A 23,010-nucleotide genomic window follows, 5' to 3' on the forward strand; every position below is an offset into this window, starting at 1 on the left:
CTTCTTTGACTTAGCAATATGCTTTAAAGTTTTGCTTTTTAAAATGCATTTGATTTAGTTATGGGAAGGATTACACAGTGTGTGTTCTATGTGGAGACATGGGAACTGCTTTTGAGTTTCATCCACTTCCCTGACACAATATGAGGCAGATTGGACGGTGTTCCTTTCGAACATTGAGCAGAGGGTAGGAACTGAAAATACCAGGATTCTGGATCCTCTGTAAGTATACTGTTTGTTAAGCTGATGCACATGTGGGTGTAGTGCAGTGGTTCGTATAGCTGGTCTATGACTGGCTGCAACCAGAAAATAAAGAGTCCTCTGGCCCTGGGAGTTTCTAATTCTATGGGGTTGGAATACTTGGGAATCTGTATTTTACTGGGCTCCCCAGGTAATACTTAGAGCCATTTCTTTGTTAGTAAAGTGAACCCTGGCTTTGGCATCAGAGGATTTGGCTTCAAGTCCTCACTCTTCATTAAAGAATGAAACATTTATTTAGCTCCCACTGTGTGCCAGACCATGAGCTATGTTCTGGGTTGCTATAATGAGGAGGTCAGCATTCATACTTTGCACCCTAATGAGCTTCTACTCCAGAAGAGGCAGGCATTAATCAAAGAATCCTATTTATCAATGTTATTCATCCACTCTGCTAGGTGCTAGAAAGAAAATACAGAATACTATGAGAATGTAACAGAAGGGTCTAACTTAGTCTGAATGGGGTCAATGGTTCACTTTTCCCTGAGAAAATGACCTTCGACTGAGATGTTATCTGTGAAGTGACGACAGGATGTCTGCCACCAGGGCACACAAGGTCAGTATGGTTCAGAACACCAGGAGAGAGGGCCGAGGTTGTGGAATTAGCCACTCAGCAGCTGCTCTTCTGCAGACAGACAGCCAGGGGCTCTGGCTCTCCAGCCATCCTCTTACTCAACTGCACTGAAATTTCTCACAAATCTCTAAAACGTGTTTTATGATTCAGCCAATTATGTTTATCAGAAGCTCAAACAATCAGGTTGTAAATAGGCCTCTCTTAAAGAGTGTTAGAATGTGGTTCTTAAAGCTCTCTCTATTTGGGTGGGACCAATTATTCATTTACGAAAACATATGCATAGAAGAGAAAAGCATCTGATTTTGTATCATGATTACGGAAGAACTGTGTAGTGCTTGAGCATTTATCAAGTGTTTTTACTTGTGGTGTCATTTCTTCTTCACCGTAGCCTGAGAGATATGGATTATTACCATATCCACTGTACAGATGTGGAAGCAAAAGCTGAGAGAGATGCAGAACCCTACTGCAGTCACACAGTGAAGAACTGAGTGCAGTGGTTGGCTATAAGTCAATGGCAGCTAGGACCACTTATTACTACCATTGTGTCAGTTTTGAGCCCCAGGTATATGCTCACGTATCGAAAATATACAGTTCAGACACATCGACTTCCCAGGACCTTTCTTCATTCTGAAAGTGAGTTTCTATAGAGGACTGCCTGTGTTTCTTCTCCTACTCTCCAAAGCTAACAAGATCTCCTCAGAAACCTGCAGCTCAGTCCAAGGCGAAGCAAAATGAATTGTCCTAAAGTTATAGATGTTATTAAGAGTTCTGCCCATATGAGCTGGAATTTTGCTTTATTGCCTGATAGATCTTTTTTAATATGAACCATATTTCTACTCTTCCCCTTAGAGATTGTTGCTGGAATTGGACCATGTGGGAAGCCCTATAATCAGCAAGGTTTTCTCCTATACATTGGAGACTGTAGGTGACAACATAGGATTGTTTATTTTAGAGGTTGCAAGACTACTTACCTCCCTCCTGATATCTTTCTTCCTATCTTATTATAGTGCATGCTGTTTCTAACTTTGAGTCATTCCCTGAAATTTGTAAGGCCTTGTATATAAAAATCCCCTGTAAAATAACACGCTACCTTAAAAAAAGTAACCCATTAGCATCCATTAAGGCTTAAATGTTAAGTGTAACCATGAAGTTTGAAAGTTATGGGTAAATGGCTTACTACTAAGAAGCCAAAGGCCTCTAGATATGTCTGAATCCAAGGACAGAGCCAAAGTTTGAATGATTCTAACAATGCAAAAATATCAGTAAATTATGGGATATTCCTCTCCTCCCCTTTATCTTACCCTAAAGTACTACTATTTCATGATATATTTAAGTGTTAATCATGTTGGATACTGTGAGATCATAAAAAATGGTCTAAAATACAGTAAGTCTCTACTGCCTTTTTAAAGCTTTTATGGGAGAACTGGTTTCCTCTGTTTTCCTCTGAGAATTTTGCTTGGCTATTGTGTCTGTTCTAATGCTACAATAGTTGGTCTTAGGTTTGAACAGTGCGGTGGAACCTCATTTTAACCAAACAAGATTTTGGGTATATGACCCCTATTTTTAATTTTTATTATATTTTGTATTCTAATAAATTATTCTGAATTTTCCTTCCAAAAATTGAAACCTCTTAAGGTCTAGGTTTTGCCATGTTGAATTCCAAACCCTATTAGTTGGCTAAGACTTTCTATGACCTGGTTGAATTGTCAACAAAAGGTAGTAGATTTCTGATAAACTGAGTACGTTCTTATTCTCTCTAACAAAAAAGTGGAGGAAGGAACATCTTTGCATGCCCACATCACCTGGCACCATCATTTTAACTTTATTCATTAACTTTATTTTGCAATGTGTGAGACCCAAGAGAAAATCTCCTTCTCTTAGCCCTAGTTGGGCTTCCAAATAAAATATTAGTCTGTTAGTTCATTTTGCTGTATCACATCAAAGTTTTGTCACGGTGCTGATGCTAGCTAGGATCCTGACCAGATGGGAAATGGATGAAGTGCATTTTGATGGAGGAGACAGGGAAAGATACAGAGCAGGGGAAGAAGGGTTAGGCTGCTTTGGTTGGGTGCCTCAGTTGGTGATCCTCAGGAGCCAAGAAGCTCCAGTTTCCCACATGTTGTTTGGATATTGAAGCTAGAAGTGATGAAGGCATAGGAGGTAGGATACAAAGACCAAATTCTTCCAGTTCACAGCTTCATTTTGAGAACAGCCCAGAGCAAATAAAAGGAAGCAAATTCTTATTGGAATAGAACTTCAGCACTCCTGTTGTAAAGGCCAGACTCATGCAGATATATCCTTGGGATTTTCTTGGTTTTTTATTTTTTTGCGGTACGCGGGCCTCTCACTGTTGCGGCCTCTCCTGTTGCGGAGCACAGGCTCTGGACGCGCAGGCTCAGCGGCCATGGCTCACGGGCCTAGCCGCTCCGCGGCATGTGGGGTCCTCCCGGACCGGGGCACAAACCCGTGTCCCCTGCATCGGCAGGCGGACTCTCAACCACTGCGCCACCAGGGAAGCCCCTATCCTTGGGATTTATCATACGTAGATTTGGTTCCATTTAAGCAATGCTCCAGCAATTCGAGAATCCAGGAAAACCTCAAACACTTTAGACTCAGCTGGAAAGCCTGTGACAGCCACACTGTGAGTACACGCATGAACCTGAGGGCTCATCCCAAACTGGGTGGAGGATCCTCTAGTCCAGTGACTCTTAATCAGTAGGCATTAGACCACCTATGTCGGAAATTGATGTATGTTAAAATGCAGATTCCTCGGCTCAACCTCCGGCCGACTGGAACGAAATTTCCATGAGGGGAGGTCTAAGAATTTGCATGTTCACAAACATGCTAGAACCTTCTTATCCTTACTTACGGCAGATATCCCTGGGGATATGTCAAACCCACCATGTGGGAATGAAGGCAGAACTTTGAGCCTGCAGCTCAAATGGGCTGGGATATTTTTGGTAGAGCTTCTACTATAGATAAAACAATAGTCACATCAGTAGCAAAGGGCTTCAAAAATGTTCCAATGTCCATGGATGGCATAGTTCCCTGTTGTTCTCAAATCCTGATATGTTCTAGAGAAATTTCATTTTTTTCATCAAGTCTCACAGCTAATAAATGTGCTGAGGCTCTGAGTGTACTTGTAGTTCTTGCATTGGAATGTAATCTAACTGAATAAAATTTCATAGAGCTGTTTGGATAACATAGTACAACAAATAGATTCATGTCTGTGCATTTACAGAAGTTCACATTTTGCATATTTATATGTTTTATTATTTAACAAACATGGGCTAGGCACTGTCCCAGTGCTTTAATTATAATCTAATGTGATGTTATAATTATAGTATTAAATTATAGTAATTTCATATAATATCATTTGAATACTATTTACTTTTTTTTTATACAGCAGGTTCTTATTAGTCATCAATTTTATACATATTAGTGTATACATGTCAATCCCAATTGCCCAATTCATCACAATACCCCCCAGCCCCCCGCAGCTTTCCCCCCTTGGTGGCCATACGTTTGTTCTCTACATCTGTGTCTCAATTTCTGCCCTGCAAACCCGTTCATCTGTACCATTTTTCTAGGTTCCACATATATGCGTTAATATACGATATTTGTTTTTCTCTTTCTGACTTACTTCACTCTGTATGACAGTCTCTAGATCCATCCACGTCTCAACAAATGACCCAATTTCATTCCATTTTATGGCTGAGTAATATTCCATTGTATATATGTACCACATCTTCTTTATCCATTCATCTGTCATTGGGCATCTAGGTTGCTTCCATGACCTGGCTATTGTAAATAGTGCTGCAGTGAACATTGGGGTGCATGTGTCTTTTTGAATTATGGTTTTCTCTGGGTATGTGCCCAGTAGTGGGATTGCTGGATCATATGGTAATTCCATTTTTAGATTTTTAAGGAACCTCCATGCTGTTCTCCATAGTGGCTGTATCAATTTACATTCCCACCAACAGTGCAAGGGGGTTCCATTTTCTCCACACCCTCTCCAGCATTTGTTGTTTGTAGATTTCCTGATGATGCCCATTCTAACTGGTGTGAGGTGATACCTCATTGTAGTTTTGATTTGCATTTCTCTAATAATTAGTGATGTTGAGCAGCTTTTCATGTGCTTCTTGGCTATTTGTATATCTTCTTTGGAGAAATGTCTATTTAGGTCTTCTGCCCATTTTTGGATTGGGTTGTTTGGTTTTTTTAATATTGAGCTGCATGAGCTGTTTATATATTTTGGAGATTCATCCTTTGTCCGTTGATTCGTTTTGCACATATTTTCTCCCATTCCGAGGGTTGTCTTTTCGTCCTGTTTATGGTTTCCTTTGCTGTGCAAAAGCTTTTCAGTTTCATTAGGTCCCATTTGTTTGTTTATGTTTTTATTTCCATTACTCTAGGTGGTGAATCAAAAAAATATCTTGATGTGATTTATGTCAAAAAGTGTTCTTCCTGGGGGCTTCCCTGGTGGCGCAGTGGTTGGGGGTCCGCCTGCCGATGCAGGGGCCGCAGGTTCGTGCTCCGGTCCGGGAGGATCCTGCGTGCCACGGAGCGGCTGGACCCGTGAGCCATGGCCGCTGAGGCTGCGCGTCTGGAGCCTGTGCTCCACAACGGGAGAGGCCACAGCAGTGAGAGGCCTGCGTACAGCAAAAAATAAATTAAAAAAAAAAAGTGTTCTTCCTATGTTTTCCTCTAAGAGTTTTATAGTGTCCAGACTTACATTTAGGTCTCTACTCCATTTTGAGTTTATTTTTGTGCATGGTGTTAGGGAGTGTTCTAATTTCATTCTTTTACATGTAGCTGTCCAGTTTCCCAGCACCACTTATTGAAGACTGTCTTTTCTCCATTGTATATCCTTTCCTCCTTTGTCATAGATTAGTTGACCATAGGTGTGTGGGTTTATCTCTGGGCTTTCTATCTTGTTCCATTAATCTGTGTTTCCGTTTTTGTGCCAGTACCATATTGTCTTGATTACTGTAGCTTTGTAGTATAGTCTGAAGTCAGGGAGTCTGATTCCTCCAGCTCCGTTTTTTTCCCTCAAGACTGCTTTGGCTGTTCGGGGTCATTTGTGTCTCCATACAAATTTTAAGATTTTTTGTTCTAGTTCCATAAAGAATGCCATTGGTAATTTGACAGGGATTGCATTGAATCTGTAGATTGCTTTGGGGAGTATAGTCATTTTCATAATATTGATTCTTCCAATCCAAGAACATGGTTTATCTCTCCATCTGTTGGTATCATCTTTAATTTATTTCATCAGTGTCTTATAGTTTTCTGCAGACAGGTCTTTTGTCTCCCTAGGTAGGTTTATTCCTAGGTATTTTATTATTTTTGTTGCAATGGTAAATGGGAGTATTTCCTTAATTTCTCTTTCAGATTTTTCATCATTAGTGTATAGGAATGCACGAGATTTCTGTGCATTAATTTTGTATCCTGCAACTTTACCAAATTCATTGATTAGCTCTAGTATTCTGGTGGCATCTTTAGGATTCTCTATGTAAAGTATCATGTCATCTGCAAACAGTGACAGTTTTACTCCTTCTTTTCCAAATTGTATCCCTTTTATTTCTTTTTCCTCTCTGATTGCTGAGGCTAGGACTTCCAAAACTGTGTTGAATAATAGCGGTGAGAGTGGACATCCTTGTCTTGTTCTTGATCTTAGAGGAAATGCTTTCAGTTTTTCACCATTGAGAATGATGTTTGCTGTGGGTTTGTCATATATGGCCTTTATTATGTTGAGGTAGGTTCCCTCTATGCCCACTTTCTGGAGAGTTTTTTATCATAAATCGGTGTTGAATTTTGTCAAAAGCTTTTTCTGCATCTATTGAGATGATCATATGGTTTTTATTCTTTAATTTGTTAATATGGTTTATCACATTGATTCATTTGCATATATTGAAGAACCCTGGGATAAATCCCACTTGATCATGGTGTATGATCCTTTTAATGTGCTGTTGGATTCTGTTTGCTAGTATTTTGTTGAGGATTTTTGAATCTATATTCATCAGTGATATTGGTCTGTAATTTTCTTTTCTTGTAGTATCTTTGTCTGATTTTGGTATCAGGATGATGCTGGCCTCATAGAATGAGTTTGGGAGTGTTACTTCCTCTGCAGTTTTTTGGAAGAGTTTGAGAAGGATGGGTGTTAGCTCTTCCCTAAATGTTTAATAGAATTCACCTGTGAAGCCATCTGGTCCTGGACTTTTGTTTGTTGGAAGATTTTTAATCACAGTTTCAATTTCATTACTTGTGATTGGTCTGTTCATATTTTCTATTTCTTCCTGGTTCAGTCTTGGAAGGTTATACCTTTCTAAGAATTTGTCCATTTCATCGAGGTTGTCCATTTTATTGGCATAGAGTTGCTTGTAGTAGTCTCTTAGGATGCTTTGTATTTCTGCAGTGTCTGTTGTAACTTCTCCTTTTTCATTTCTAATTTTATTGATTTGAGTCCTCTCCCTGTTTTTCTTGATGGGTCTGGCTAATGGTTTATCAATTTTGTTTATCTTCCCAAAGAACCAGCTTTTAGTTTTATTGATCTTTGCTATTGTTTTCTTTGTTTCTATTTCATTTATTTGTGCTCTGATCTTTATGATTTCTTTCCTTCTGCTAAATTTGGGTTTTGTTTGTTCTTCTTTCTCTATTTCCTTTAGGTGTAAGGTTAGCTTGTTTATTTGAGATTTTTCTTGTTTCTTGAGGTAGGCTTGTATAGCTATAAACTTCCCTCTTAGAACTGCTTTTGCTGCATCCCATAAGTTTTGGATTGTTTTGTTTTCATTGTCATTTGTCTCTAGGTATTTTTTGATTTCCTCTTTGATTTCTTCAGTGATCTCTTGGCTACTTAGTAGCGTAGTGTTTAGCCTCCATGTGTTTGTGTTTTTTACATTTTTTTCCCCTGTAATTCATTTCTAATCTTATAGCATTGTGGTCAGAAAAGGTGCTTGATATGATTTCAATTTTCTTAAATTTACTGTGGCTCAATTTGTGACCCAAAATGTGATCTATCCTGGAGAATGTTCCATGCGCACGTGGGAAGAAAGTGTAATCTGATGTTTTTGGATGGAATGTCCTATAAATATCAATTAAATCTATCTGATCTATTGTGTCATTTAAAGCTTCTGTTTCCTCATTTATTTTCATTTTGGTTGATCTGTCCATTGATGTAAGTGAGGTGTTAAAGTCCCCTCTATTATTGTGTTACTGTTGATTTCCTGTTTTACAGCTGTTAGCAGTTGCCTTATATAGGTTCCAGTGACCTCCTCCTTGAGTTTGATTAATGTACTAGAGTAGCACAGAACTCAGGGAAACATTTTACTTACTAGATTACCTGTTTATTTTATAAGGATATAACTCAAGAAGAGCCTGATGGAAGAGATGAATAGGGCAAGGAAAGGGGAAAGGGTGAGAAGCTTCCATGCCCTCACTGAGGGCCACTCTCCCCAAATCTGTACGTGTTCACCAACCCAGTAGCTCTCCCAACCCTGTCCTTTCGGGGTTTTATGGAGGCTTCATTACCTAGGCATGGTTGATTAAATCATTGGCCATTGATGACTGAACTTAATCTCCAGCCCTTCTCCCCTCTTGGGGTGGTGAGGCTGAAAGTTCCTAGGCTCTAATCATATGGTTGGTTCCCCTGGCAACCAGGCCCCATCTTTAGGTGCTTTGCACAAGTCACCTCATTAACATAACAAAACACATTTAGGAAATTCTGAGAGTTTTAGGAGCTCTGTGGTAGAAACAGGGACTAAGACCAAAAATATATTTATTTATTTATTTATTTATTTTTTTGAGAAAGTAGTAAGGATTTTTGTTGCCAAAACAAGTTAAGAGAAACAAGCATAACAGAAGACACAAATCAATTAATTGCTCTGATCATTTTAGACTCCAGGGCATCTCTGTGGGAAGATCAGCTCAGCTCCTTGTGTAGACACCATACTGTCCAAAGCAAAGGACAGCAGGAATTTGAGACAGTATTCAAGACAATGATTGAACATGTACACAGTGAGGAGAAATGAAAAGGTGGTTTCCCTAGTTCCTTTCCTCAGTGAGGTACGTGTTTATAAAGGTATGAGGCTCATTTGGGGGGAAAATGATTGCATACAGAAAATTTTTTAATTCTTCCACCTCCCAGGAAAAAAAATTTCAGGCCCTGGCTTGAACAAGAAACTCAAAATAAGGTGACACTAGTTTCATATGAACCGCAAGACTATACTCAAACTGCAGTTGCTGCCTCCTTTAAGAAAGTTTAACATCCATTTATCTGTACCAAACCAGTAGACTGAATTTTCTCCCTTAGGAAGTTTTCAACCAAAAGGGAGTTAAATTAATCTCACTTTAAAGTGCAACAAAGGATATGTAAGGCTAGTGTTTGTTCTGTGACACACAAAAGAGAAGCATCCCTCCAACAGCACTGGCCCAAGAGGTACTACAGTAAGAACTGGCTGCAGGACAAAGTGATCCATGAGGTCTACCAAAAAGCAAGGAGATTCCGGTTTCAGCAGAAAACAGAGGGGATCCCTGCCAAGGCTGGCTCTTAACTATACCCATATCTCAAACAGATCTTGGGTCCCCATAACTGACGAGGCTGGAGCACACAGTGCCAGCATAGCCAAGAGGGCTAAAGTTGTCTAAACTAGTCAGTGAACGCCACTACGCCATGATTTGTCCATGCACACATGGAGAGTGGTAAAGGAATCAGGAAGCCTTGGTTTTAGAACAACACAAACATTATTTACCTAGTAAGTAATGACCAAAGTTCTTGGGTAGAGTAAAGATACAAAAATAGGTAATGAGGTCTCCATACATCACTGCTGAGGTTTAGTCTAACTTTAAACTAAAGCAGTACAAAATGGCTTCTTCTGCACAAGGACAAACTTTGCACTAATGTTTCTCAAAACTCAATTATGTCTCCAGCTCTAGCCTCAGTTTGAGAGAAATTTTAAAAGACAAAACAAAACTTTTCCTATGTCAGAGCCAAGGTAAAGGGGAGCTGGGCTCAAGACAGCCTCTATCCAGAGTCCCTGGAACAGAAAGAGCTCTAGAAACCAGTGGGTGTGAGAACATTCAAGTCCTACGGTTTGAGATTGTGGGCCCGCGGCAGCTGTTTCTTCCCTTCTGTCACTGGGATGTCCATTTTGGGTGGCTTGAACACTGCTGGATCCTCGGCCATTCGGGTGGCCTGCATGCAGATCAGTTCCACTGGAGAAGGCTTCTGGGCTCCTTTGTAGGCCTGGATGGCAAAGCCTCCGGAATCAGACTTCTGGAGGGATCTTGGTCCAAAGAGGCTCCATTTATCTGCCGAGCTTCTGTCTTTTTCCCCGCTTCCAGAATCCATGGTGCTAAGATTGGGGCCAGGTAAGGCTGTGGAAGAACCAGAAGTGAACCAGCCTCTGGGCTTCTGCTTAGGGGAAGAGTGGGAGTTACTGCTTGGGGTGGACTGGTTGGAGGCCGGCTGCTTCTCCTCTCTTGTTATCGCTCCACTATGGAGCTTTAGTTTGTGGAGTGCTTCTGCCACTCGAGGGTACTTGGTCTCCTCGGTGGTGAGGCCCTTGTGGGGTGTGTAGCCAGCATCTCTCAGCCCTGCCTGGTGCTCAAAGTGCTGAATACTCTCCTGGGTCTGTTTTGTGATCAGAGACCTCATGATGACATGGGTAGCTTTAGCCTTCACCACGGGGACCTTGTCCGCACCGTCAGTGGCCGATGGCAGGGCACGGGACGAGACACTGGCCTCTCCTTCCTCCACCTTGGCAAGGTGCTGATACTTGCACTCTGGAATCACTGGCTTCCAGGGGATGCTGTCCATGTCTGATGGAGGAGGAATCATGGGCGTAGGGTCCTCCAGGGCATCATCATAGCTGAATGCCCGGTGGTACGTCCCGATGGGCAGGGACATCTTGCCTAGAGGCCCCCTAGGCTCAAGGGCAGGCATTTCTGGTTGTCTCGAAGCCATTGAAAGACTGGGATCCAGGTGCTTTTTCTATACAGAATTCAGAGCGGAGTCCCTGCCACCAGAGTGAAATGATGTGAAGATTATGCCGACAGGTGTTAAAGAGGAGCATTGTCCAGCTGCTGCAAATTAGCAAAGCTGCTCGGGAAGAGTCCATCCATTCCAGAGGTTCTGTTTTTCCACCTCCGCGGAGTCGCCTGCGGCCCAAGCTCCAGCACTAAAGAGGCTCCAAGGACCCACGTCTCTCGAGAGGCTGTGGCGCATTCGTGACCCAAGCCATGGTGTGAACGGCGCTGTGCCCGTGGCGACACAGAAGGCCCCGAGCACCAACCAGGGAGGAACCCAAAAATATATTTCTTATTATGAATCACAGCATCACATCATTTACATGAATGCTGAGTGCTGACTTGACAGCAATAACATTTCTTTTGAAAATTTCAAGAATATGATCCTTAATGAAGCAACAACTAGAAAAGTTAAAAAGTTCACACCACTGTCAGAAAAAAATGTGGCCTTTTTCCATGTTAGTTGTAGAATTCTGGCTTAAAAACCCAGGGAGGAACTGATTGGTCTCAGGATGTTAGGAGGTGATTTTTGGTGGACAAAATGATTTTGCAAACAGATTACTGTTTAATCATTCAGGTGGCTCTTTTGAGTTGCTTTAAGATCTGTGAGGTAGATGCAGGCAGTAAGTTCAATAGCTTGTCATTATAAGCTGGACCGTTTTACAGCATATTGTATTAATTTTTTTCAAAGGCAAATGCAGTCAGGGTATAATATCATAGCCATTTTCTGGAAAACAATCCAAATGTACATTTTTTCAAACACAATTGTAAGCTGTGGTTGATGTGGCAGCCCTATAGCTGAAGTGGACTGATTTCTGTATAATTAATTTCTTTGTGGCGTTTAACTTGGCCATCCTTGGGTTCCACAAACCTCATTGATCAAGTTTCCACCCTTTGCTCGTGTCCTGTAATGTCCCAGGAAGTGGTGTTGAGAGGAATGAGGAGTTTGACCCACTTGGAGCTGAGTCGCCATGTTTACTGAAGCTAACAGTGATTTGACACATCCAAGGAAACTTTTCTCCCTGCAGGAACCATTTCCCATCATGTCTCAAACTTTTCTCCATTCTACTAGGAAAGATGAATTCTACTTTCCTCCGAGGTAGTAGAGGACAGTCAGGTTGCTGCCAAAAGACAGCTCTTCACACTCTTGAGAATGTGAAATGAACTAGTGTGTGGCCTGAGAGGCTGAAATTTGGCAGAATTGGCAGGTGTGAACATTCTTCTTCACCTCGTGCAGAGTCATCTGGGGGAAGGAGACGGAGGGTCCTGATATGAGCTGTTTGCCGTTGCACAGTGCCGGCCACTGCATGACACTCTATACCAACAGAGAAGATGTGTGCTCCTGTGAAAAGAACTGACAGATATGATTTGGTTCTGGGAACTGAGCCACATGACATGACGCTGGAAACGAAGTCATTAGCTGTGATCTTGTAAAGATTCTGGCATTGTGAGATAAAGTGGTTTGATCACCAATGTGTCACATAGTGAGGCTTTGGAGTAGCTTTAAAAGGCACTGTAGATCCATATGAAAATGAAATGTTTTACATCTAATGAAAAAATTCTACTCGGAGAAGAATATATTCAACCATTTAAAGTCTGTGTGTGTGTACATGCATGCATGCATATGTGTGCGTATGTGTGTGGTATAGACAAAGAGAAAATCCACTTAGGAGAACTTGTAAAGAACCTACTAAAAATCGTATGGCCAAGACATAGCCTTTAATTTTGGAACTACTGGATGTAAAAATTGAAGGAAGTGAGCATCAGTGAGTGTAAAAGATGACAGCCAGAAAATATCACTGTGAGTTACCATATCAATAGAGCAATGAATTACCAGTGGCACAGAGGTGCTTTATGAGCCTTGGCAGCCAATTAGGTAAGAGTGGGTTCTCCTGGCATAGCAATTTGAAGTGGTTATTAACTATGTATACTGAAATTTGATGGGCTAAAAAAAAAGTTAAAAAAAAATAACTTTCACATTGAATCGTTCCCCCCACTATGCTTTAAAAAAAAAAACAAAAAACTCACGATGAGCTGAAGTAAGAGATTTTAATTCCCAAACAAAGATGACTAAACTGAAAGTATAAAACCTTCTATTTTTAGTGGATCCTGACGTTCTTTACTGTTTGCATTCCCAGTTTCCAGATAATATGTTCTCCAGGTGGCCAGTTATTGTGCAGTAAGTAACATTTCACTACGTCAGCAAACAATGGCATGAACTGAAAGAGTAAAACAAAATCTACTTGGAAAAAAACTAACATAGAAACACGGAAGTCTAGAAGTAGTCTAATCCCTTAGAAAATAAAAGACAATAGAAGTGGAGTTAAGATAAAAAGACAATACTATAGATTTTTCTTGGCTATATAAGTGCATATTCTTGTTTGTATTTTTATCTACATGATTGTGAAAAATCACCAGTCGGTTAACTGAATGGAGATAAAGAAGATGTCAGTTTTTTAATTTTATATATATATATATATATATATATATATATATATATATATATATTACATTGATATATATTTGGGTATTTAACATATATTTAGTTCAGTATATATCTACCTCTTTATATATAAAATTATATTTTGACTTTCCAATTGCTTCCAACTGTATTATAAAATAATTATTTAATATATATCAAATATAAGCACATATTATTTAATGTTATATATTATATGAATATGTCAGATATGCATATATATTAAATATTTATTTTTAAGCCTGACCATTATGTTCATTAACCAAGGAGTGAAGCAGAATTCTATATTGCTATGTAAATGTGCCACAGACTTTGACATTTTAAGTATTTTCCTTATATTTTAAGTGTGCTTATCTTGAATTACCTGCTACTGGGGCACAGGGTTGGCTGATACCAGAATACACATGAAATATATTTTAAAAAATTAAATGAACACTTTCTATCTTTTAAAGCAATCCATTCTATTGTGCTAGACTATACATAAGGATTAAAAATATATTTAAGGTTATTGAACTCGGTTTTGTCCCTTGTCATATCTGCTTGAAAAATTAATTCATGTAAATTTTCTGAGCATATCTATTTGTAGAAGTATTTAAAAAAAAATAAGTTATATGAATTCCAAGGGAAGGAAAACATAGATGAAATCGAAGATGATAAAGCAAGTGGTTCCTGACCTCCATTTGTTGTTCTTTTCACTCTTTGCTGAATCACACTTATGATACAATTACATTTACAATTAATTTAAAAATAAAGTTAAATGTCTAATTTTAGAATCTTAGAAAGTAGAGGCCAAAGGAAAGCACTCTCATCACAATAAACAGGAAAAGTGGAATCTTCATCCATGCAATGTGGTAACATTCATATCATCACTAGCAGTTTCTAACTATCAGCATACAATTTTGCCAGTGGATAGAAATCTGCTTCCTTGCTCTCTATGTCAATCAAAAATAGCATCCTGGCATTTCATTTCGTGTTTCACAGACTGGAGATTTTTAGCAACCTGAGGACATGTGACTTGAAAGCATGAGCAGTGTTGAGAACTGTATTCTCTTCCAGTCTTCATAGCTAAAGAGAGTTAGAGTTGAACAATTCCCAGTGCAGCAGAGAGAGCTAGAAAATATTAAATTCACAGGATACGGTTTTGCCATAGAAAAATGACTTTGGAGGTTTTCCTGAGTTAGGAGGAAGGGCAGCCAAGCTAGGGATTTGGGATCATCAGAAATCATGCTGCCTTCCCCTCAGAGATTTTTCTAAGTAAAATAGTTAATTAAAATCTCAGGATCTCAGTTTCTACATCTGTAAAATAAAAGGTCTGAAGAGAGAAACTCTAAGATCCCTTTCAATGAAGAAATTTTATCTTTGTATGACACTATCCGTAATTACAAAGATGTATAATCCTATGGAATTTACAAATTAATTTCCCAAGTGAGGTGTTTATTAGCTCTTTTGATGGCTGTATGTCATTCTTCGTGTGACTTTGACATTTCTTGGTCTATGTGTGACATCTGACCTATTACTGCTACATCCTGAATCAGAGCTTTGGCTGAGCAGAGATGTCCAAGTATAATCCTTATAACCCAGGGAGTCTCATAATTCCCCACAGGGACATTCGAGGGACCTTGAAGAATTTATGTTTGTGTTGGTAAATTTCTCCACATGGCATCTCTGGGAGCAGTGAAGGAAATGTACATTCTGACAGCTGCAATTTCCTATTGCCAGTAGCTGCTCAGCATTACTGCAGTCATAGGTGTCTGGAACTCAGAAAGTACAAAGGGCGTCATCATAGCTTCCTATTACTGGTCATGCTCATGTGATCAGTACTCTACAGAGGGCACTTAGAATGGACTAGCACTTTGAAGACAGAGAACTAGGTTCAAATCCCAGTTGCAGCAGCTGGCTGTGTAACCTTGGGGAACTTGACCTCTTTCCTTCATAAATGGGTGTGATGGATTACATGAGGTCATATTTGTAAAGCACCTAGTATGGTACTGAAGAATTCAAGGAGTGTTCTCTTTGTGCTGCCCTTCCATGCTGTGTTTACTCTGCTACAAATAAAATCAATTCAACCTGTTAGACTGTCAGCAGCTTCAGAACTGGACTTCTCTTCTGGCTTGAGGCATGCCACCTGCAGTATTTTCCACCAGAAAATAGTGTACTTAAAAAAATACTTGTCAATGTAGACTCTGAATATATCTTTGCATTTATAAAAACAAAAACAAAACAACCAGAACAAAGAACATGAACAAGCCATTTACAATAGAATAAATACAGATGGCCAATAAATATGGAAAAAATGGCCCAACTCATCCATCACAGAGAAAGCCACAATTAAAAAACACAACATATTTTTTGAGATATATTTCATATAGCATACAGTTCACCTATTTATAGTGTAAATTTCAGTGTTTTTTTTTTTTTTTTTTTTTTTTTTTTTTTGTGGTACACGGGCCTCTCACTGCTGTGGCCTCTCCCGTTGCGGGGCACAGGCTCCAGACGCGCAGGCTCAGTGACCATGGCTCATGGGCCCAGCCTCTCCACGGCACGTGGGATCCTCCCGGACCGGGGTACAAACCCGTGTCCCCTGCATCGGCAGGTGGACTCTCGACCACTGTGCCACCAAGGTAGCCCAATTTCAGTGGTTTTTAGTATATTCACATAGTTGTATGTGAATATCACTACAATTAATTTCAGAACATTTTCATACCCCCATCCCGTCCCTCCTCCTTTCACTCCACCTTACCCTGGGCCTCCAGCCCTAGGCAACCACTGATCTACTTTTCTGTCTCTGTAGATTTGCCAATTCTGAACATTTTATATAGACTGGAATCATACAATATGTTGTCTTTTGTGACCAACTTATTTCATCTTGTAAAATGTTTTCAAAGTTTATCCATATTGTAGCATGTATCCGTACTGAATTCCTTTAAAAAAATTTTAGAACTTATATTTTTTTCATTTTTTTGTTGTGGTAAAATATGTATAACATAAAATTTGCCATTTTAACCACTTTTAAATGCATAATTCAGTGGCATTAATTACACTCACAATGCCATGCAACAAACATCAGTACCTATTTCCAAACTGTTCTTTACCCTAAAGAGAAATGTAACCATTAAGCAGTAACTCCCTATTTCCCCCTCTGCCTCCAGCCCCTGATAACCTCTAATCTCCTTTCTGTCACTATGAATTTGCCTATTCTAGATATTACATGTAAGTGAAATCATGCAATATTTATCCTTCTGTGTCTGACTTATTTCACTTAGCATGATGTTTTCAGGGTTCATCTGTGTTGCAGCATATATTAGAACTTCCTTTCCTTTTATGGATGAATAATACTCAACTGTATGGATATACCACATTTTGTTTATCCATTCACTGTTGATGAAGACTTGGGTCGTTTCTACTTTTTGGCTATTGCGAATACTGCTGCAATGAACATTTGTGTGCAAATATCTGTTTGAGTCCCTGATTTCAATTTTTTTTTTTTTAAAGAAGATGTTGGGGGTAGGATTTATTAATTAATTAATTTATTTTTGCTGTGTTGGGTCTTCTTTTCTGTGTGAGGGCTTTCTCTAGTTGTGGCAAGCGGGGGCCACTCTTCATCGCGGTGCGCGGGACTCTCACTATTGCGTCCTCTCTTGTGGCGGAGCACAAGCTCCAGACGCGCAGGCTCAGTAGTTGTGGCTCACGGGCCTGTTTGCTCCGCGGCATGTGGGTTCCTCCCAGACCAGGCTCGAGTCCGTGTCCCCTGCATTAGCAGGCAGATTCTCAACCACTGCACCACCAGGGAAGCCCCTTTCAATTTTTTGGAGCATATACTTAGGAGCGCAATTGCTGGGTCGTCAGGTAACTCTTTTTGAGAAACTGCCAGACTGTTTTCCAAAGTGGCTGCACCAATTTACATTCCCACCAGTAGTGCCTGAGGGCTCCAAGTTCTCCATAGCTTCAGCAATACTTGTTATTATCTGTCTTTTTGATGATAACCATGCTAGTGAATATGAAGTAATATCTCATTGTGGATTTGACTTGCATTTCCCTGATGGCTAATGTCTTTTCATATACTTATTGGCATTTGTGTATTCTTATGCTGCTAGTACAAGTGTAAATTGATTGAAAAAAAACAACTTTGGACGACAGGTGGCAATTTTGTTCTTTTTGAGCCAACAAACCCACTTATGGGAATTTACGTGAAGGAGATAACTAGACAAGCATAATGTACACTTAAGTCACTGCAATTATTTTTATAATAAAGAAAAATTGGAAATACACTCAGCAAAAGAAGTTTTTAAAATAAATTATTTCATACATAAGATGGTATACCATGCAGCTATTAAAGTGATGATACAGAAATAAGTATTTTGACATATAAAATACCTAAGATATATTATGGAATGAACAAAGTGGATCACAGAGTAACATGCAATTTTACCATTCATGTTAGTGCTCGTCTTCTTCTCTTTGTATTTATGTACATAGGGAGACATCCAGCAGGACACCTGGTAAAAGTGAATAGTGCTTACCTCTAAGTAGTGGGAATTGGGATTACATTTTTATTTCTCCTTTGAGATTTTCTTTACTGTTAGAACTTGCAAAAAGTTCTGGTATCATAAGAATAGTAATAAAGCTACTTTCAAAGGAAAAATAATTCTGCTGTGAATTGTGCCTCTTACTCTCTCCCTTACTATTGGGGAGCGTTCTGCTTTGACCTCGAATGCCTACCTTCAAACCGCAAGAGAATCTCAATGAACTATAGCAACGTAGAGAGCTGGTGGAACAGAAATGCCTGTGCCTGTTTTCATTGAATTTCCTTGCAATAATTACACAAGTTTAATTACAGCAAATAAATTAAAATCAATACACTGGAATCAATATGCACAAAACAAAATGTGCTTGTTTTACAGGTCCTAATAGGATCCCAAGTAGGAGCCATTCACTCACATATATTTCTAGCACATCAGCCTTTGAATGGAAATTTGTGAGGGATGATGAGGGAAAAATCTAGAACATTTCCCCATTCTGGCACCCATCATTAGCCAAGAGTTCAGTTCATCCAGGCTTGTTCAGCATTGTTTGTGCTCTGTCATGCCTTTGTATATGTTGTTCTATATTCTACCAGAAGGCCTCTCTCCATCTCAGATTCCTAAAAACGTCCCACTGTTCTACCAAGACAGGCTTTGTTTAACACCTGTGTCTTCCAAGAATATGTAAGTGATTGGAGGTCAGTTTCTTGTTTATCTGTCTTCACAGCTCCAGAGCACAGTGCCTTTGCTCTCACAGCAGGCTTGTCATAAAATATTGACACTTGCCAGTCATGGATTTGTCTGGAAAGTTGCTTTAATTGTGTCCATTTTTAATTCTTCCACGTGCTTCTTCCATGTGCTTCCCCCAAGAAGTGGAAATGTCCTCTCAACCCCTTACAATTACATTGAGTAATTCATTGTTTTCCTTGAAGATACCCTTCTTGAAGCACTCCATTTTCTAGCTCCAGTGTGGACTGGTGATTGTCTAGACTAGCTTCATAGCTGTTGTCCTGGGATCTCCCTTCACTATCATCCTGGGAATTCTCTCTTCCCTCTCCTGGATTGGACCCAGGGCTGGTTTCATGGGGTCTGGGTCCTGTGCCATTACACTTAGAAGGGTCTGCATTTGGCTTAGTGCTCAGTTGTCATCATCTTGAAATTCTTAATAAATTTTGAACAAGGGTTCTTGTGTTTTCATTTTATACTGGGTCTCATCCTGCAAATTATGTTGCTGGTTCTGAAATGGACCCTGAGTTTCTGTTTTTGCTTTCTTAGTAAACTCTCTGATGTGGAAGAGCACCTATTCTGGTAGCTTCCTGAGTAAAGCTGAATAGGAGGTAAATGTTTCTGGGAATTTTGCATGTCTTGAAAAAAATCTTTATTTTACTCTCATACTCTAATAAGAGTGTGGCTCAATATGGAGTTCCCAGTTGGAAGTCATTTTCCTTCAGGGTTTTGAAGGTATTGCTTTATTTTCTTCTCGTGTCCAGTGCTTCTGTTAAGAAGGAAGATGCCCTTCTAATTCCTAACCTGTGTGTATGACCTATTTTTTTGTCTCTCAGTCACAGCTTTGCTGTCTACTTTTTGGTATCCAAGCTTGATTGCTGTAAGCTCCTCTCCTCATCTCCTTATTGTTGCAGGTGAATTTTTTTTTTTTAAAAAATCATCATTTTAGGGCTTCCCTGGTGGCGCAGTGGTTGAGAGTCCGCCTGCCGATGCAGGGGACGCGGGTTCGTGCCCCGGTCCCGGAAGATCCCACATGCCACGGAGCGGCTGGGCCCGTGAGCCATGGCCGCTGAGCCTGCGCGTCCGGAGCCTGTGCTCCGCAACGGGAGAGGCCACAACAGTGAGAGGCCCGTGTACCGCAAAGAGAACAGAAGATGTAAACACGTTTTCAATCTGAGCCACATTTCAAGGGCTGTGTCACTTAGCAAGTTTGCCCTTTCTCTTGGTATGCAGAATTAGATGCTAGTGGTGGGGAATAATTTGCATAAGAAGCCCCATGCCTTCTGGAAGAAATACTAATCTCTCTTTTCAAAATTCAGTGTTAAGGAAAACCTTTGCAGTGATTAAGGGCTGCAGACAAGAAAGAGCACCAAGAAATCCAGAGAGAAGTTCGCCTTGAGAAAAGAGTAGACTGTACTGGTGACCCAGTGTGCTACTTATGCTGCTGGAATAAGGGTTGGCTACATGAGGCTGAACAAAAAAACATCTCCTTGTCATCCAAGAAGATGTAGCAAACCAGTTCTCTATTGTTGAACACTAATACGTGTGGTTTTCAGTTATTACGAATAGTGTCATCAATATCCTTGTACATACATTTTTGCACGTTTTTCTTTTTTACCCTCACACTTTATGTGTTGCTTTGTGTCAGAGTGCCTCCAGAAAAGTTACTGCCTCCTTGGACTTAGTGAGATTTTATTTAAAGGAAAGGATTTCTTTATAAAGACCTAAAAATGTTTTCCCCCCTTATTTCATAAATAGAAGAAACATTAAGGTTATTTGAGCCTCTGTTTTTGTTTGAGTATGAATATTTGTTAAGGTTCAGTTTCCACTTTTGGTGGAAGTGGAATGCATTTGTAATATGGTTATAATACCGAATTATTCATATTCCAGAAAGAAGGATGTATTTTTTATGGCCTCTGAGATTTCATTCTCACCCAGGTCTACATCTATTTATAAGTATATATTTTACAAGCATTTCTCTGGAAATTTCAGCCATGTGGAAGTAGTCTGATGATACAATTAAAGAAACTTTTGTTTGCACTTTGTGCTTTTGAGGTTAATGGAAATTTAAAGTGGGCAGCTGTTGGTCTGCACCCTCGGGAGCTTCCTGGGTGAAATCCGAAATTGGCCCCCATACCCAGAGGAGAAGGAGAGGCCGAAGAAAGAGGCAGACCAATTGAGATTGGCAGGTGGCAGTTTTACATTTGAGGCTTGGGTGGCCAGCAAGATAAGAAGATCACTGCACCCACCTGCCAGAATCTTAAGAGTTTATATAGAGGCCTTAATGGGGTTCAGTCAGGTATTCAGTCCAGATGGTCTCAGTAACACATTACTCTCTCAAGGGTAATCCTTGGAATGGTTCCAGCTATAGCAACGGTGGGCAGAATGTATATTCCAAGGACAGGGGAGTGAGTGAGGAGCCTCTGATTGCCCAAGTCCAGCTCTTGGGTCAAGTGGCAGCCACGTCCTCTTGATGACTTCCCCCCAAAGCAGCAGAGCCCTAGAGAGAAAGCAAAAATAGCAGTTCTCACCCACCCCAGTTTTACTGAGATGTAATTGACATTGTGTACGTTTAAGATATACAAACATAATGATGTGCTATATGTATGTATGGTGAAATGATCACCACGTAAGTTTAGTTCCATCACCTCACGAAGGTACAGTTTGTTTCCTTGTCATAAGAACTCATAAGATTTACTCTCTTAGTGACTTTCTAATACACAATACGGTATTACCTGTTAGCTGTAGTCACCATGCTGTGCATTACATCCCCAGACCTTATTTATCTTATAACTAGGAGTTTGAACCTTTTGACCACCTTCACCTAACCCCAACCTGCAACCACAAATCTGATCTCTGTTTCTATGAGTTTGGTCTTTTTAGATTCCACATATAAGTGAGAGCATGGAATCTCTCATGGAAGAACAAATCTGATTCCATACTGGATCTGTTTCTTTTACTTTAACCTTTATATTCTATTGTTTTTGCTACAAGTTAACCACTAAAGGGATGTTGCCTATAGCTTAAAGTATACATAATGGCCCATCTCTGGGAACCCTGCCTCCCATGTCTGAGCATTAAGCTAAAATACCTTTGTTTAAGCTCACAGGAAACATCCTGACCAGGCCCACCTATGAATGGCTGCAGGAAGGAAGAAATTAACAAATCCCCTCCAGAGTCTGGAGGGAACCAGGAAATATTTGCAACAATTTATCCCCTTTCTTTTACTTTACCTCCTCACTTTCCCCTCTTTGCTTTATAAAAGAAATTACCATCCAAACATGGAAAAGATGATTCTTTGGGACACTAGTTCACCATTTCCTCCGTCTACTGGCTTTGTGAATAACGTTGCCATTCCTTGCCCTACCACCTTGTCTCTCGATTCATTGGCCTGTCCTGCAGTGAGCAGTATGAGCTTGGACTCAGTAACAATCATACAGTATTTGTGTTTCTCTCTCTGACTTATTTCACTTAGCATAAAAACACCAGGTTTACCACCATTCATATAAATGCTAGAATGTGGTATGTTTTCAACCATGTTCCAGTATATTTAGACTGAATGATATATAAATTCAGGTAGATAATTTCAAAATATATTGACTTCAATGCACAAGATTGACTCCAAAGGTGTGTGATCTTTTTCTACTGTTCTACATGGCTTTGGATGGCTGAACCTCCTCCACGAGAGGCCCTGACAGTTGGATACGTAGCTGTGGTGGGAGGTACACCTGAGGGTACCTGTGCTCAGGTGGCACAGTTTGTAATGCAAACCTTCTTGAAGGTGACTATTGATTTCCTGCCAAATGTAAGGGCAGAACACTTAATAAACAGCAGCATTTTTTGCTGAATTATCTTTAATTAAAAATATATCACTCATACCAATATAGCTTTAAAATTTTTTCAGAAACACACATATATATATTACTTTTCAAATGTTTATTTCATGTTTTAAAAACTTTTTATTTTATATTGGAGTGTAGCCCATTAACAATGTTGTGATAGTTTCAGGTACACAGCAAAGTGACTCAGCCATACATATACATATATATTTTTAAAGAGCCTGGAAGTTACCTTCAGCTTCACTCATATTTCCTCACCCTCCTCAATGTCCAGTTGAGCATAGCAATTCAACTTCCAAAAATATCTTGCAAGTCAGTTATTTTTTTTTCCATCTTATGCTACCATTGCCTTAATTTATGTTCTACTATGAATTCAAGATCCCAGCAGCTTCTAATTAGGACCCCTGCTTCCAGGGTCGTCCTTATTTAATAACTCCCCACTGTAAACTCATTCAGTCATTCTCCTACTTGAAAATCTTCATGGATATATTATTTACAAAGGGTTAAGATAGTACAAAGATGGTGAGGTTCTCTGGGGCTAGTAAGGATGGCAGCCTACCACCCCTGGACCAGAGGAAGTAAGTAAGGAAACAGTGA

At 39.9% G+C, this 23,010-nt stretch overlaps 2 protein-coding genes across 2 annotated transcripts in view; one reads left to right on the top strand and one right to left on the bottom strand.

Annotated features, from left to right (window-relative positions):
* The window catches only part of LOC307186598 (uncharacterized protein), a 237,517-nt gene that overhangs the window by 31,738 nt on the left and 182,769 nt on the right, over positions 1-23,010 (top strand). The gene's annotated exons all lie outside the window — the stretch shown is intronic.
* Positions 9,909-10,787, bottom strand: LOC307187110 (putative monooxygenase p33MONOX; the record flags this gene model as incomplete). The annotated part of the gene is made up of 1 exon (XM_079922849.1): positions 9,909-10,787. One exon carries the CDS (start codon positions 10,785-10,787, stop codon positions 9,909-9,911), a length of 879 nt encoding a protein of 292 aa, XP_079778975.1.

The sequence above is a fragment of the Stenella coeruleoalba genome (genome assembly GCF_951394435.1).
Source record: "Stenella coeruleoalba genome assembly, chromosome: 5".
Taxonomy (NCBI): Eukaryota; Metazoa; Chordata; class Mammalia; order Artiodactyla; family Delphinidae; genus Stenella; species Stenella coeruleoalba.